This window comes from Nicotiana sylvestris, chromosome 10 (assembly GCF_000393655.2).
Source record: "Nicotiana sylvestris chromosome 10, ASM39365v2, whole genome shotgun sequence".
Taxonomy (NCBI): domain Eukaryota; kingdom Viridiplantae; phylum Streptophyta; class Magnoliopsida; order Solanales; family Solanaceae; genus Nicotiana; species Nicotiana sylvestris.
In genome coordinates, this window is record NC_091066.1 from 91,484,305 (window position 1) to 91,501,061 (window position 16,757).

The 16,757-nt window shown below is 39.9% G+C and overlaps 1 protein-coding gene across 1 annotated transcript; it reads right to left on the bottom strand.

Annotated features, from left to right (window-relative positions):
- Window positions 1-349: 349 nt before the first annotated feature.
- LOC104249829 (uncharacterized) lies at window positions 350-3,706 on the bottom strand. The gene is made up of 3 exons (XM_009806328.2): window positions 2,454-3,706; window positions 1,541-1,775; window positions 350-1,252 (listed from the first exon to the last, which is right to left on the bottom strand). Exons 1-3 carry the CDS (start codon window positions 3,704-3,706, stop codon window positions 350-352), a joined length of 2,391 nt encoding a protein of 796 aa, XP_009804630.2.
- Window positions 3,707-16,757: the final 13,051 nt, after the last annotated feature.

A 16,757-nucleotide genomic window follows, 5' to 3' on the forward strand; every position in this document is an offset into this window, starting at 1 on the left:
AGATTACATCTCCTTGTTCATCTCGCATCACATAACCTATGGAACTCCTTCCATAATCTCCTCTGCTCGCCCCATCTGTATTGACCTTGATCCACCCTTCATTAGGTAGTTCCCAGATCACTTTTGTCTCCTTCAAATCTGGAGTATACTTCTCTAATTCTTTAATCAATTCAGGCCATTTGTGAGGTACATTTTGCATGCTAGGTTTCCTTATTTTGACAAGCGACTGTAAGGTAGTAGAGACTTGGTATATAACTCGACTTATTGTCACCACCTGTCCATATTTCTGGCTATTTCTTCTTTTCCATAGCTTCCACACAATGATAGCTGGTAACGCTTGTAGAATATGCTACAGACGATGTACAACTTTTGCTGTCCAGCATTTCATAATTGCTTGGTGCAACGACAAACCTTCCATGGTAATTTCTGCATTTGTTAGAAAGTAGGTCCATACTCTTGTTGCTGCATCAGATGTAAAAAATAAATGAGGCATTGATTCTTGTTGTTGAGCGCAACACCAACATTTGGATGGCATAGAATAGCCCAATCGTCTCATCCAATCATCTATAGGCAGTTTTGCTTTCCAAACCTTCCACAAAAAGAAAGATATTTTAAATGGTAATCCTTTTGTCCATAATTTACTGTACGCAGTGGCTGGATCATTTCTTTTTCTCAAAAACTCCCAGGCAGACTTCACACTAAAACTTCCTCTTGTTTCCAACATCCAAAATGGTTTATCCAAAATATCAGATGCAACTGGAGGCTTTATGTACTCTATGATATGTGTAGCATACTCCTCTGGCAATAGCTCCTTTAATTTGTCTACATCCCATGCACCTTCTTGTACCACATCATGCATATTATTAACAGATTCATCAATGACCAAATCTGGAGGAGTAATAAAATATAATGCTCCAAGCCCCGTCCAGTTTTCATACCAAAAGAGAGAGGAACCCATTCGTGGATGCCAACCAATTTGATGTTCGACAATATCCCCGCATTCTATCATCTTTCTCCATATATGAGATCCACGACGCCAAGGGACAATAATAAGATTGAGTTTCTTGCAATATTTTTGACTCACGAACGAACTCCACAAGGTAGGTTTCGTTCTAAAATTCCACCACAACTTACAGAATAATGCTTTGGAGACATCATGAAGAGATCTAAAACCTATTCCTCCCTCATCACATGGAAGACATAGGTTAGCCCAAGAAGACCAATGTCTACTCGTTCCACCCACAGGACTACACTAGAAGAATTGTGCAAACATCTTATGCAACTTGTTTATAACATTTGTAGGGGGGTTCACAGCAGATAGTAGATGAATAGGAATATTTTGTATAACATGCGAGATCAAAATATATCTTCCTCCGATTTAGAGTAGTTTACCTTTCCATGCTTGTAACTTGTCCATAACTTTGGTGAGTAAATTTTGGTAATGATCCAACTTTCTTTTTGTATAAAAAATAGGACACCCAAGGTAAGTAAAGGGAAAATCTTGCATGTTAATCCCAGATATCCTCTCAACCTTATTTACCACCTCCACATGAGTATTATGGTGCAAATATACAGCAGATTTCGACTTGTTAATAAGCTGTCCAGATGCAGCTTCATAATCAAATAGGACTTGCATTATTAATTGCAATGAAGTTGCATCCGAGGAGGAGAAAATAATAGTGTCATCGGCATATGCAAGATGGTTAATCTTAGGACTCCATTTAGGCAATCCAAATCCACAGAAATGCAAGTTCAAATGTAATGCATTCAAACCTCTTTATAATGCCTCAGCTGCAAGAATAAAAAGAGTAGGGGATAGAGGGTCTCCTTGTTTCACTCCTCTTGTCGACTTAAAGAAACCATAAGGCTGCCCATTTATCATTACAGAATAATAATTGTTTGAGATGATACCAAACACCAGACCTATGAGTCTTTCTCCAAACCCCATATTTCTCAAAACCTTAGTCAAAAAAAGCCAAGAAAGTCGATCGTAGGCTTTAGCCATGTCTAACTTTATCACCACATTTGGCCCTGCTTTAGTCCTTAGTCTAATATCTGTAATTATTTCTTGAGTTAGCAACACATACTCAACGATGCTTCTCCCTTTAATAAATTATGTCTGCTCATCTTATATTAGATTAGGAAGCATTCCAGCTAGCCTTTCATGAACAACCCTCGAGAAACCTTTATTTATAAAATTGTTAAGGCTAATGGGTCGCATGTTAGAATAAGTCAAAATCTGTTTCTTCTTAGGTAATAGCACCAAATTTGTGTGAGTCACAAACTTTGGTAGATTATGCCCATTGAATAAAGCTCTAACCATGTCATAGACATTATCTCCGACTATATCCCAGCATGCTTGAAAGAAACAACCAGTGAATCCGTCTGGTCCACCTGCACTGTCTCCATTGAGCCCAAACACTGCCTCTTTCACTTCGTCTTTGTTAGGTTACCTCAAAAGCATATCATTCTGCTCATTATTCACCATGTGTGGCACATGATCCAGTATGTCAAATGCATCAGGAACCTTATCTTCATGAAATTGATTAGTGAAATATTTTACAGCTTCCTCCGCCATAGCTACTGAATCTTCAATCCAATTGCCCTCGCTATTTTGGATTCTCTTCAATTCCAACCTTTTCCTTCTTCCCATGACTTGCGCATGAAAGAATTTTGTGCTCCTATCTCCATCTTTGAACCATGACAATCCAAATTTTTGTTTCCAAAATTCCTCCTCTAGCGTTAAGTATTTTATGAACTCAGCTTGAACTTTCATAAGTCTTTCTCTATTCTGAAAAGAAGGATTCAACTCGAATTGTGCTTCATGAACTAAGACCACCTCTTCCAAACTAGCAATCTTTTCAAAAATGTTTCCAAATGTAGCCTTGCTCCAGATTGAAAGAGCTTTCTTCACCTTTTTGAGCTTGTGATTGAACAAAGTGAAAGGGTTCGCATGAAAGTCTGTTGTCCAGTTTTCTGCTACTGTATTTTTGAAAGTTGGATTTTTTGTCCAGAAATTCAAAAATTTGAAGGACCTCTTGATTGGGACTGTAGAGGCCTGTACACTCAACATCATTGGGCAGTGGTCAGAACTAATTTTGGAAAGATGGATTACTTCTAAACCTGCAAACATCTGTTGGAATTCTGCATTTGCTAATATTCTGTCTAGTCGCTTGAAAATGCAGTCATCTTCACCTTGACCATTCCACAAAGTGTAAATACTTCCTTTAAATCCAAGATCGAAAAGGTTACAAGTATTTACACAATGCCTAAAATCAAAAACCTCATTCATGTGGACGGGCCGGCCTCCAAATTTTTCTTCTTCATCCCAGATAACATTGAAATCTCCTCCCACTAGCCAAGGAAGATCCATATCTCTCGCAAGTGCATATAAGCTGTCCCACAATTCAATTCTTTCAGTAGAGTCACATTTTGCATATACAAATGTAACAATAAGTGACCTTCCAGAATCCATGTTTGTTATTTTTAGTGTCATCTGTTGGTCCATATTGATAATGATATCAACACCATGATCTTCATCAACAAATACCCATATTTTGTTTGAAACATTTGCGTAAACTTGTAGCATTCCAATCTTTCTTCTATACCATTCTAATTTCGTGGCTCTTTGCATTAGTTCCATGATACCTATAAATTGAAAATGATGTTGCCTCTGCATAATGACCAGCCTCTCAAAGGCTTTCATTGTATTCACCGATCTCACATTCCAAAATAGAGCATTCATCATTGATTATGCGATTTGGATTGGGTCCTTCTTGTTTGAACCCCAGGTGGAACTACACTTTGATTTTCTTTAGATTGCTTCTTTTTACCTCTCCCAACAAATTTCCCTTTCTCTATTGCTCTAGGTGAAAGATCACCTTGTCTTGCTACATTCTTAAAGTTTTGAGTCGTTGATTCTTCATCCATGTCTCTCCCTTTGGTTTCCACATTTTCATCATCACCATGGCCCTTAGGAGTAGTAATGATTTCATTTTTTCCCTGATTAGGAATCAACGATCTCCCTGCACTCTCCTTTCCTTGATCTCCTTTGGCAGTAGTTATAGTCAATGGAACAGTGACTCTTTCTGGAGAAAGCTGCCCTGCATCGTTGAGCTGTACCATTGTAGTGACTTGTTTTTCTCCTTTATCACTGATTACTTCATCACCTATACCACTTAAGTCTCTTCTAGTGCCCCCCGGATCACCTGTCAATGAAATAACAGCATTACTCCTATCAAGAATGGAGGTACCTTCAGGGGGGTTTAAGGCAAGTGTTCTGCATCTGACCAAATTGTTCAGTACCTTCACGCATTTTTGATGCTTTTGTGAATTGTGGGTTTTCATTGTGGTGTATCACAGCTTGTAAACCTTGTCCATTCACGCTTTGTTCCTCCTCTCCATCTTGATCATCTTCAGTTTTATTCAGATCTTCACTACAATCCTCATTTCCTAAGAATTCTCCTTCTTATGAGTCCTCCTCAATTTGTTCTGTCCATACCTTAACTTTGCCAATGTGAAGTTTTCCAGGTTCTTTATTAAACATATTTGGCTCGAGTGATTCTTGAAATGGTACTTCTTGACAAGAAGTATTTGTAGCCACTAAATTTTTAGCAAATGTTTGTTGTACCCATTGCGTTGTAGCATCCTTATTTGCTGCTATATTTTTCTTTCCTTTGGTACCTGCACTGCCTTTGTTACCTTTGTGTGACCCTCCAGTCCCAATAGTAATTGGATTGAATTTCTGGGCTGCTGGATTTAATGATTTTCCAGAAGGAAAAGGACTGTTTAAGGCACTTTGATTATCACCCTCTGCTACAAGAGCCACTTGATTATTGTTCTGAGAAACTGCACCATTTTTCTGAATCACAACATCATCCTTCGCTTGTGGTTGCTTTTGGATAACCTCATCATTCACATCCTCCATTTACAACACCGCAAATTTATTCCCTATATGAGTCTGCTCCCTTGCACATTGGTTGATTGGTACTATTTCTTTCCCTGTTGTATTTTGGACTTCCTTTTGATTAACTGCGTGCCTTGTACGATTATCCCTAACCTCTTTCCACTGCTCATTACCCTTACCACTCACATTGCCTACCACCTTCCTGCTTGATAAAATCATTAAAGGTCCTTGCCGAGTTGAGCTTGATGGTACAATTTCCTTGTCAATATTTTTCGCAATCACATGTTCGGTCTGTTGCTCAGCATTTTTATTCCCCATTAGATCTGGATGAATCCTCCAACAGTCAATCATGTCGTGCCCCTGCAATTTGCACTCTTTACAATATTTGGGCAAATAATCATAGTTGATGGTCACCCATTCAGTCCTCACACCTCTAGTTGTCTCATTTTCGATGTCCATACGCACTTTCTTAGGTAAGTCAGTTAGGAGATAAACAAGAACTTTCACTCGCGCACAGCTCGGCCTCGTCTTATTAATTGTAGCCAAATCAAGATGGAGTGGCTTTCCCACAGCTGAAGCCAACGAAAAAAGACATTCCTTGACGAAATAATTTGGCAATAAATTTGGAAACGAAATCCATGCCATTACCTTTGGCGTTTCCTCACCAGCCTTGAATTTTGAATCATATATCAACGTGCTTAATTGATATTCATTGCCAAGCTTGTCTTTCACATAATACACACTCTTCGAAGAAAATTCAATAAAATCTTGTTGTAGTGTCAAACGTATTAGTACATGCCTTTCGCGTAAGTATCTAATGGTACACTCTCCTTTAATCCCACATTGCAGCGGTACAATTCAACGTAGTTCATTGAGCTCAGGCCATCCATAAGAAAATTTGCACACTACTGCATAGTGCAAGCCTTCAATCTCGTTCATTCGCTCCACCTCAGATTCAGTGAACTTCACCAAAGGCTTTCCTTGAAAGAGCACTGGATGACGAAATGAAATTGTATCAGCAGTAAACTGTTTCATGTTTCCTTGAGCTTGTGCATTGATCGTGGCTGGCTTTAGAATGTTAGAATAATCTAAAGGCTTGTGTATTGTTGTGGGGTTGTTTGTAATGGAGGGGGGCATGGGAGGGCAGACTAGCCATTGGAGGTGACTGGTCGCCGGCCTTAGAGGCCATGATCGACTTCAACTTAGTTGCTCGTGTTTCCTCTCTCAAAAGCCCAGATTCTATCAACCTACAGTGGTCTTCGAACTGAAATGAAAATCAATATCTATACTAAGAAACCATGGTATTCTTTAGTACTCCATATAGCACTACAACACCTTAAATTACATCAAGATTAAGCTGTAGCTTTTTCCAAAAGAATCGTGATGCTACAGTAACTCAAGGAGATTTGAAATCTGTTGCGATGGTTATAGATTTAGCTGCAAAACTAAGAGTCACGAATTAAACAATGTTCTTCGCATCTCACAGATCACATCCATGATACATGAAGATAGTAGCTTTGATGTTTTTCGAATAAGCACTGGGTGCTACAGTACTTCGAAAAAGAAAATTAAGATCTGTTGAGAATAGCTAATGATTTAAGGATAAAATCAAAAGGAGATTGTTCACAAATAGAAGGGGTTCTTTTGAGACCAATCTTGTGATGATACCTTGCCGGATTCCAGAATTATGCCCGATGAATAGTGATGGAATGACTATTCATGGAGACGAAATTACTATTCATTAATTCCCCTTGTTCATATGCTTTTTTTTCCTGTATTACTATTCCCTCTTGGGGATTTGAATGGGAAATTGAGGTCGAATTTTGATGAATTTGATATGGATAGACTCGTGAGTGGATAAGGATTCTATAGATGTGATTTTTATAGGATTCCGAGATCTAGGCCCGGGGGCCGATTTGAGCAATTTCGGGATTTTTGATGTAAATTGGATATTTTTGAGTAGGCTTTGTTCCATTAGAACATTTTAATGGTTATGTACTAATTTTGGTTAGATTTGGAGCATCCGGAGGTCGATTCGAGAGGGCAAAGGCATAGCGGGCTAGAGTTTGGACCGGATCGAGGTGAGTAATGATTGTAAATATTGTCCTAAGTGTATGAAACCCTAGATTTCAGCTCGTTGTGCTATATTAAGGTGACGCACATGCTAGATGACGAGTGTGGTGTCGTGCACTATTGGGGATTGTGACTTAGTCCATCCCGAATGATTGTTTTACCGCGTATTTGACTGAAAAATATTTGCTATCATCATGTTTTAGGCGGAATTCCATATTTGGGCCTGGTGCCAACTATTTGAACCCTTAAGGGATTTTTACTGATATTTCCACACTGTTTGGACTTTATACTTGTACTCAGTCATGCTATATTTTACTATTTCATAACTCAACCATATTTACTCTACTTTAACACTCAAAATGATATTTTAAATAATATTTTGGGATGAGCATCATGTTTTACTATTGCCTGAGTGGCTTGTGAGATTCTGACTGAGTAAGGCCGAGGGCCTATGTTGTGAGGAAACACTGATTATGATTATGAGACCGAGGGCCTGAGATTTGTACGCCACAAGGTGGCTTGTTGATATGAGGCCGAGAGCCTATGTGATTATGCCACGAGATGGCTTGATATTGTGCTTGGGCTGTAAGGGGCCCCTCCAAGAGCCCGCGCACCCCCAGTGAGCACAGGTACCCATTGTGATTTGAGATATAGCCCGAGTGGCTGGTGTTGTTCCATGTGTTTCCCGAGGGGATGATCCTGCTGTTATTGTGCCCGAGGGGCGGTTCTTTATGTGTTTATCTTTTCTAGTTGCCTGTCATTTACTCGTGTAACTGCTTAAAAAGAAATATTTTAAGAAGCTTAAACTGAACTTAAGTGACTTTACATATTTTTACTATTTCATTATTTTTACTGGCTTTTACTGCTTCTTTATAGCCTGTTAATGTGCCTTTACGTGATTTCTTATAACTCAATCTGCATTTATTATTATTACTCACTGAGTTGGAGTACTCACTTTACTCCCTGCACCCTGTGTGCAGATTCAGGCGCTTCAGGTCCTGCTTGCAAGAGTTGGGAGCTTTCAGCAGACTTCGAAGATTCACTAGGTAGCTACTCGGCGTTCGCAGCCCATTGCTTCTCCCTCTATCTTATTTCTCCTATTTTAGCTATGTAATAGTTTGTGTAGACTCTTTCAGACTTGTAGATTTTATGATAGATGCTCATAATTGGTGACACCCCAATGTTGGGCTATGTCTATTCTGCAAACTATTTGGTTTACCTTATTTTGGGATTTTTATTATTATGATTAAGACATAAATTTGCATTAATTAATTGCTTAAAAATGAATTGGGAGTGTGTCAGCTGGCTTTGTCTTCACGAGAGATGCCATCACGACCAGGTCCGGGTTTAGGGTCGTGATAAGTTGGTATCAGAGCCTAGGTTACATAGGTTTCACGAGTCATGAGCACGTTTAGTAGAGTCTGGTGGATCGGTACGGAGACGTATGTACTTATCCTCGGGAGGCTGCAGAACCTTTTAGGGAAAAAAAAAACTTCACATTCTTGAATTCTTATCGTGCGTCATTGATTCGGCTTGAAATGTAACTCTTTAAATTCCTTCCACGTGTTTGTATTCGCCCATGAGCGCTCAGTATCAGATATGCATCGATGGCTTGTGATTCCCTAATTGAGGGGCGAGATGTGATCTCTATGTGTTGACGTTGGGCCAGTCTGGAGGACTTGAGGCCGGGTTTTGCCTACAGCTTGAGCACTGAGGTGTTAATTGTGTGAGCATGTGTTTTTGAACTTATATGTTTGGTAGTGTCCCTATTAGTAGAAGTGATGGATGGCTGGCGATGTGATGAGTATGTTATGACTGTGAGATGTATTCATATGATTTGGAAGCGACGAGAAAGGTCTGCTGGAGGATAGAGGAACTATTAGGTGCTTGATTTCCATCCTGATTCATAGCCCCGAGTTATGGGTGTGTGAAGAACCTTTTCATATTTTCTAGTTGGGGGAGTGAAGTGAATTTCACGTTGTGATATGAGTTCAGACTTAGGAAGATCAAGTGACTGTGTAATGTCGATGATGGTGGAAGGGTATAAAGAGATGCTAGTTGAGGCGAAGCAGCTGGGTTATCTCCTGCAGATTGTGCTAAAGTTTGCGTAATCCTTTATGTCTTTTATGGGAAGACCTCTATTACTAGGGAAATATATGTCTTGCAATTTGAATTTGGGTCGCCTAAGAGAGTGGGTTTAACTATTATGAGAGTGCATATGAGATTTGTAGAAGATTTAAAGTACTAGAGGGTCTGTGTTTCACGAGCTTATGAAGGGTTGAGTTTAATCTCACTATGGTATTATGGCATGCGATAGGGTATATGCATTATGAGTTATTAGGTGTGTTTTGGTCTATGGCTTTGAGCCAAGTTGGGGGAGTCTGCTATTGATTATGTGATTGCACGGTTAGGTACTATGTTGGTTCCAGTTTGAGGCGTGTGGGTCAATCAGTCATGGTTTACGGAGATTGAGACCAAGGATGGCTCGAGTAAAGGAAAATTTTTACAAAAGTTATATTATGCTTCATAGGTGTATGAGAATCACGGAATGTCTTGAGTGGTTATTGGTAAAGGATATGTGGTGCATAGAATAGGAAGTTGCTTGGTTGCATTAAGGTGAGGTTACACTCAGCGGTGTCGGAGTGCTAATGAGGCACTAGTTGTTCATTTTATCGGTCTAATTGAGGTTTGAGTAGAGTGGATGACTCTCGAGAATGGTTCTAGTGGGTTCAAGATTTTACATGTAATAATTGGAGATTTTCAGGTTGTATGTTTGGCTAGAAACTGAGGTTTGCATTGGAGGGTGTCAAGACTCGTGGTATTTATATATCATTGGGGGTTCTATATAGCAGTATCAGGAAGGTGAAGGTAATGACTTTGGATTCGCAGGAAGTCTCATCAGGGTAGGTATTTCGAACGTGGTGCTTTTGGGAATATTTAAAAAAGTATTCAACGGCTTATGAACCTTAGACGGTGTGGCTTTATGCTTGGGTCTCGTGTGGTGAGTCTGGGTTGAGGAATTATGGTGTTGTAGAAAGAAGGAGTATCAAGTTGAAGGTAAATCAGAAGGAACTCGGGTAGATGGGTTAGCTTGGTAGTAGGCCGGAACGGGATGGTCAGGATATGATTAGTTCTTTGGATGCTTATGAAGTAACGAGTTTATACTAGTGTTTCACAGTGATGCTCTTGGGTTTTAGTGGCCTGCGTAGCTTGATTAAGTTAGAAGGATTCAGTCCTTACAAGTTTGGCTTGTGCAAAGGGGACTCAGAGAGTTCTTGATGATTTTTACCACGGTTTGGAGGTGTATATTTTCTACTGGCATGAGGAGCATGGGATGTATATTGATTCTTTCTCCTAGATGGGATCAAATGGGAAGTTCTTGGTTAGTTGAGTACATAGTTGCTTGTGGCTTAGAATGGATATGAAGTTCTCATGTTTATCTTAGGGTGGTATGGTATATGCGGTATGTTGTGTAGGATTGAAATTTGCATGTGTAGGGTCACGGTTCAGTTTTGAAAAGAAGGTTACAAATTCTTAGGTAGCATGGACAGCTCCAGATGATTAGGGAAATGATCTCCAAATGATTAGGGAGATAATATTGCTAATTGGTGTGGCTTGATGGGGGTATACATTTTAGAAAGAGCAATGTGGTTGAGTTGAGAATACTTCATTAGAATTGCAGCACTTTCTTGTTTGATCGACTGTTGTTGTTCGAGTTTGCTTGGTGGCATAGAAGGATTATATGAGTACCTCTTATGGATGTTTGGATATTAGAGGTGTGTTGCATATTCAGGTGGAGTTGGGATCAGATATGATGATCTGTGTGCTACATGAATTTGGAGACTAGGAGTTCTCATAGATAGGTTAGGTCGTGGTTGTGAATCGCATACATCGGTCTTGTGTGGTAACTATTGGGAGGTTTGGAGACCCAATTGGATCCTTGTTGCTTGGTATGTTAGGTTTTGGATGTGATATTGGGTGTATATTGGTTGTCTCCATGTCGTGTCATTCTGGACTATTGCGCTAAGGTAGTGATGTTGGCTATGCCGGGAATGCCATGGATTGAGTGGCGAGGTTCGACGGATTATGTTCTTAGTAGGGTGGTTTTATATTTTGAAGACCCTGCGGATGGCTGGGAAGGATTATCTTTCTTATTTGGTCCTTCGTGATGGATGTCAGTGCAGAGACTCCTACCATTGATTCAATTCCAGTGGTGAGGGATTTTTTGGATATGTTTCTTGTGGCTGGGCATGTCGCCGGACAAGGTTGTTGATTTTGGAATTGATTTGATGTCGAGCACTGTATCATATGGCACCGGCAGAGTTAAAGGAGTTGAAGGAGCAGTTTCAGGGTTTTCCTTGATTAGGGGTTTGTTGGCAGGCCAATGTGGATGTGTGTTCTAACTTGAGTCGACTTGGTTGGCACCGAGTTGTATTGTTGAGAGATGTGTTGATTCGATTGTTATTGAGCTTATTAGTAATCTGGGGAGATCTATGAGTTACCTTTCTGTGTTGTGAGGCATTGGGATTTGTTGGTTATAGGCACATGCGATGCGGTGTTATTGGGGTCTCTTAGTGGAATTCGAGCGGGAAGAGTATTAGGTATTGCTCGGTGGATGGCGCATCAGTTGTGTGATGTTATGTCAATTGTTTCGCCGTGATTATGATGATTTGCTTTGGTTCTGGATAGCAAATTGCGCGTGATTGTCGATTTTGAGCATTAGTCACTTGAGGTGTTTCATGTGGACTAGTGTTTGGATAGGGTCGCGTTGCAGCGAGGTTATGTGGAGGTATGACCCTTCGGGTTAGATTCGTGTTTCTGTTTCTACGATGTGTGACGGTTTCTCAGCATTGTGTGTGGTGATACTAGTAAGCTTGCGGTACAACTCTCTCATTTGAGTCATTTTTCATGATTTGAGTATGTTCGGACTGTTTCTTATTGGTGTGCTGGTTGCACAAGTTGTGGCTTTAGATTGTATTGATGTGTCATGTCACCAGAGTAATTGTGTCCTAGGGTCCTTGAAAAAGGAGGAGTGGTTTCATGAATGGTTGATCTGAGGAATGGTTATTGACTTTCTACGTGTTTCATTTATCATTGGCAGTATATGAAAATGTGGGAACAAGGCTTTAGTTAATAAGATGTTTACTATTGGTATTCGGTTGTTGTGTGCAGCTGTTATGATTAGAAGTTATCGCTACAAGTGTTTGAGTTATATGGTATATCATTTAATTGCACCTGAGGTTGCAGGTATGGGTTATTACAGTTTGTTCGGGCTTATTCAGAGTATAGATGTGAGATTATGATCTTGTGGATGATTTCAGAAATGGAAATGTGGTTCTAAGGTTTATGGGCTAGGTTGGATTGTGAAATTTCAGTTACATTGTGTTATCGGACCTATATGATATAGGATGACATGGGATCACCCCCGGGTATGCGCATGGTAAGGTTATTCAGCGATTGGTTGGCTTTTGGAACAACTCTGAGCACGTTCGAGCACGAACATATGTTTAACTATTGGAGGATGTAACGACCCGACCGGTCATTTTGAGCTTTTGCACTTCGCTCGCCAGTTCTCGGGCATGACTAGCCCTATGTGATGTATTATGACTTATGTAAATCATTGGTTTTGGTTTTCAGGGTAATCGAAATGAATTTGAAAGAACAGTTCTCAGTTTGAAGCTTAAAATTTGGAAGGTTTGACCAAGATTTGACTTGTTAGTACATGACCTCGGATTGCAATTTTTATCATTTGGTTAGCTCCGTTAGGTGATTTGGGACTTAGAAGTGTGGTCGGAATGTGTTTTGGAGGTCTGCAGAAGGTTTAGGCTTGAATTGGCGAAATTGAGATTTTGGCATTTTTCAGTTGATAGGTGAGATTTAGATATAGGGGTCATAATGGAATTCCAGAAGTGAGAATAGGTCTGTTGTGTCATTTGTGATGTGTGTGCAAAATTTCAGGTCATTCGGACGAGGTTTGGTAGGCTTTTTGATCGAAAGGGCAATTTGGAAGTTCTTGGAATTCTTAGGCATGAATCCAAATTTCTTAGGTTTTGATGATGTTTTGAGCATTCCGAAGGTTGGAACAAGTTTGAACGATGTTACGGGATATGTTGACCTGTTTGGTTGAGCTTCCGAGGGCCTCGTGTGAGTTTTGCATGGTTAAACGAATCAATTTTGGACTTTGGACTTAGCAGTTTTTGCTGGTTTTTGTTACTGTAATGACCCGACCGGTCATTTTGAGCTCCGGCGCGTCATTCGGCAGTTTGAGGCCATGAGCGGCTTCATCTCAGGTATATTGACTTGTGTGTATGGTCAGAATTAAAAATCAGGAAGTTTGGAGTCAAATCTAAATGGAAATTCTCATTTTGAAAGCTTAAAATTGAAGAAATGAACTAGGATTGGAATTTTGAGTAAACGTCCTCGGAATTAGGATCCGAAGGTTCCAGAAGGTTCGTATGATGATTTTGGACTTGGGCGTATGCCCGGATCAGGTTTTGGATAACCCGGGAGCGTTTTGGCGCCTATTGTGGAAGATAGCATTTTAGAAGAAATTGCATCAGTTTGGTTTAAAATGCATTTCAGTGTTATTGATGTCCGTTCGGGATTCCGAGACTGGGAGTAGCTCCGTATGGTGATTCTAGATTTGGGAGCGCAATCGGAAGTGAATTCGGAGGTCCGTAGGTCACTTTGGAGTCGTTCGGCTAAAGATGGAAAATTGAAGGTTTTTGAGAAAATTTGGCCGGAAGTGGAAATTTTGATATCGGATTCGAAATGCGAATTTTATGGTTTGGATAGCTTCGTTAGGTTTATTTGGGACTTAGGAGTGTGTCCGGAATATCTTTGTGTTGAAATATATGAATTATGGGAAAAATTTGAAAAATTTTGATATTTAATATTTTTAAAGTTGACTTTGGTCAACACTTTTGGTAAACGGACCCGGACCCGTGATTTTTCGGTCTCGAAAGGTCCATAGAAAAATATGGGAGTTGAAAATGTTTCCGGAATCGAATTCCGAGGTCCCAAGCCCGAGAAATGAATTTTTTTGTGAAATTGTTTTCTGAAAATGTTTAAGGAAAATGAAAATGAAATTTGATCAGAAAGTAATGATATCGGGCTCGTATTTTGGTTCCGACGCCCGGTACAGGTCATAAATGTTGGTTATGCGCTTCCTGTAAAGTTTGGTTACAAACGGACGTTGTTTGACGGGTTTCGGCCTTAAATTGAAAAATTTGAAAGTTTAAGAAATTTGAAATAATTCTTGGATTTAAGGCTCAAATCATTGATTTTGATGTTATTTTGGCGATTTGATCGCTCGAGCAAGTTCGTGTGATGTTTTAGAGTCAGTGTTCATATTTGGTTTGGAGCCCCGAGGGCTCGGGAGTGTTTCGGAGGTGTCTCGGAGTGATTTCGGACTTAGGAAAAATTGCAGAAAATTGCAGAAAATTCTGCTGTGCCCAGAAAATTTTAGGTGCGAGTAGTCCTGTTTGGAAGCTCATATCTTGTAATCTATAAGAAATCAGAAAAAGTACAAAACACGAAAGTTGTAGCCCATACAATCCAATTTTCGGAAAGTTAAACCATTTGCGATTTGGATATCATCTCAGAAAATTACGATGGATCGAAAAGGGATGCTGGAGCAATTTTGGCAGAATTTACGATGCACTTTAGAAGCTCATATCTCGGGATATATAAAGAGTTATATGGTGTACAACCTATCAAATTAAAGATCTTTGAGTCTAGTTTGTAAATATTCAAACCGTTTGTCATTTGGACATTTCTACAAGACGTTATGGGTGTTTAAACAGAAGGTGTCCGACAAGGAACAATTTTAATAGGATGTACAACTTGTATAGCACAAGTTCAAGGTACAACTCGACGAAACACGGGCAGATTCTTTTATACACGGATTTAGCTCACTTTTCTTCATTTCTTCAAAGTATGGACGATTTTTGTGGAGCTTCAAGAGGGCATTTTCATCATCAATGTGAAGGTAAGTTATCCCCACCTATTTTGAGTTAAGTACATCAATTATGTATGGATTTGAGCATGAAAATTGTAGAAAAATTGAGGACTTAGGCCTAGGGATTTGAAAATAAGATTTGGTGATTTGAGGGGTCAAATGAACTCCGATTTTGGTAAATTTTATATGTACGGGCTCGTGGCGAGACGAGGAATCCGGTGATATGAGTTTCGTAATTTTTCGAGAAGTGGGCCAGGGGCTCGGGTTTTGCAAATTTCGTGATTTTTGATATTTTTCAAGCCTTTTCGATTGGGTTATATTCCCTTAGCCTATTGTAATATATTCCTTGTGGTTTTGGCAAGATTCGACGTGTGAGGAGGTCGATTCGAAAGGAAAGGGCATCGCGGAGTAGACTTTTGGCCGTCTTGAGGTGAGTAATAGATGTAAATGCTGTTCTGAGGGTTTGAAACCCCGGACTTTCACATCGTAACGCTATATTGAGGCGTGACACGCACTCCATGGCGAGTGCGGGGTCGGATACTATTGGGGATTGTGACTTGGTCCATCCCGTGTGATGTTTATACTATACTGGTGATTGATACACATACTTCATTGATATTACTGGGCTTGATGCCATGTTTGGGGCCTTGTGCCGATTTGTAAAATCCTTCGAGGATTGATATTACTGCTTAGCATGATTTGCATATCATTTAATTTCAGTCCAAGGTTTTAAATGTTGTTTTGCAAACTCAGCCATAATTCTAAGTGTTGAAAACTTAAATGATATTTTTAAATGTATTCCGGGCTGGGAACTTCTGTTTTGTAAATGCCCAAGGGGCTTATTATATTATTTTCTGGACTGATTATAAAGTGACTTGAAACAGTGGTAACAATGACACTGTGTGATATACTTGAAACAATGGTAACAATGACACTATGTGATATACTTGAAACAGTGGTAACAATGACACTGTGTGATATACTTGAAATAGTGGTAACAATGACACTGGATGATATACTTGAACAGTGGTAACAATGGCACTGTATGATATAAATTGGTCAGGTAACAATGGCTGACCGGTCAGGTAACAATGACTGACCAAGATATTGCGCTTGGGCTGTAGGAGCCCCTCCGGAGTCTGTACACACCCCCAGTGAGCGCCGTCGACGATAAATAAATATGGATGGCTCGGGCTGCACGCCGCAGTGGGTACTGGAATGTACCATCATATGCATTGCATTGCATTCATGTATTTGTATTTATACTGGTGTTTAGCTGCTCAGTTCCATATGTTGTTGTATATTCGGATTGTAGCTTACTTTGTGTATTTACTGGATTTTCTTATCTTCGAACTGTTGTTACTTTTATTACTCACTGGGTAGGAGTACTCACTTTACTCCCTGCACCTTGTGTGCAGATCCAGGGCAGTCTCAGGCTCAGTAGATCCAGTTGATCAGCAGATCCAGCCTCTAGGAGTATCGAGGTAGCTGCACGGCGTTCGCAGCCATTGATCTTCTCCCTCCTATCCTATCTCTTTATTTCCGCATTATCGGACTTTGGATATACCGTGTATTAGGATGATATTCTATATTCTAGAGGCTCAGATTCGTGACACCGGGTCCTAGTGAGATTATATTGTGTATTTTGTTAAAATCTTCAGTACTTTAATCTTGCTTAATTGATATTTCTTTCCGCTATTTTTGATAAATTGGGTTAAGTGTTGAATAATGGTCGGGCTTGCCTAGTAGTGTGTTGGGCGCCATCACGACCGGGATTTGGGTCGTGACAAGTTGGTATCAGAGCCTAGGTTACTTGGT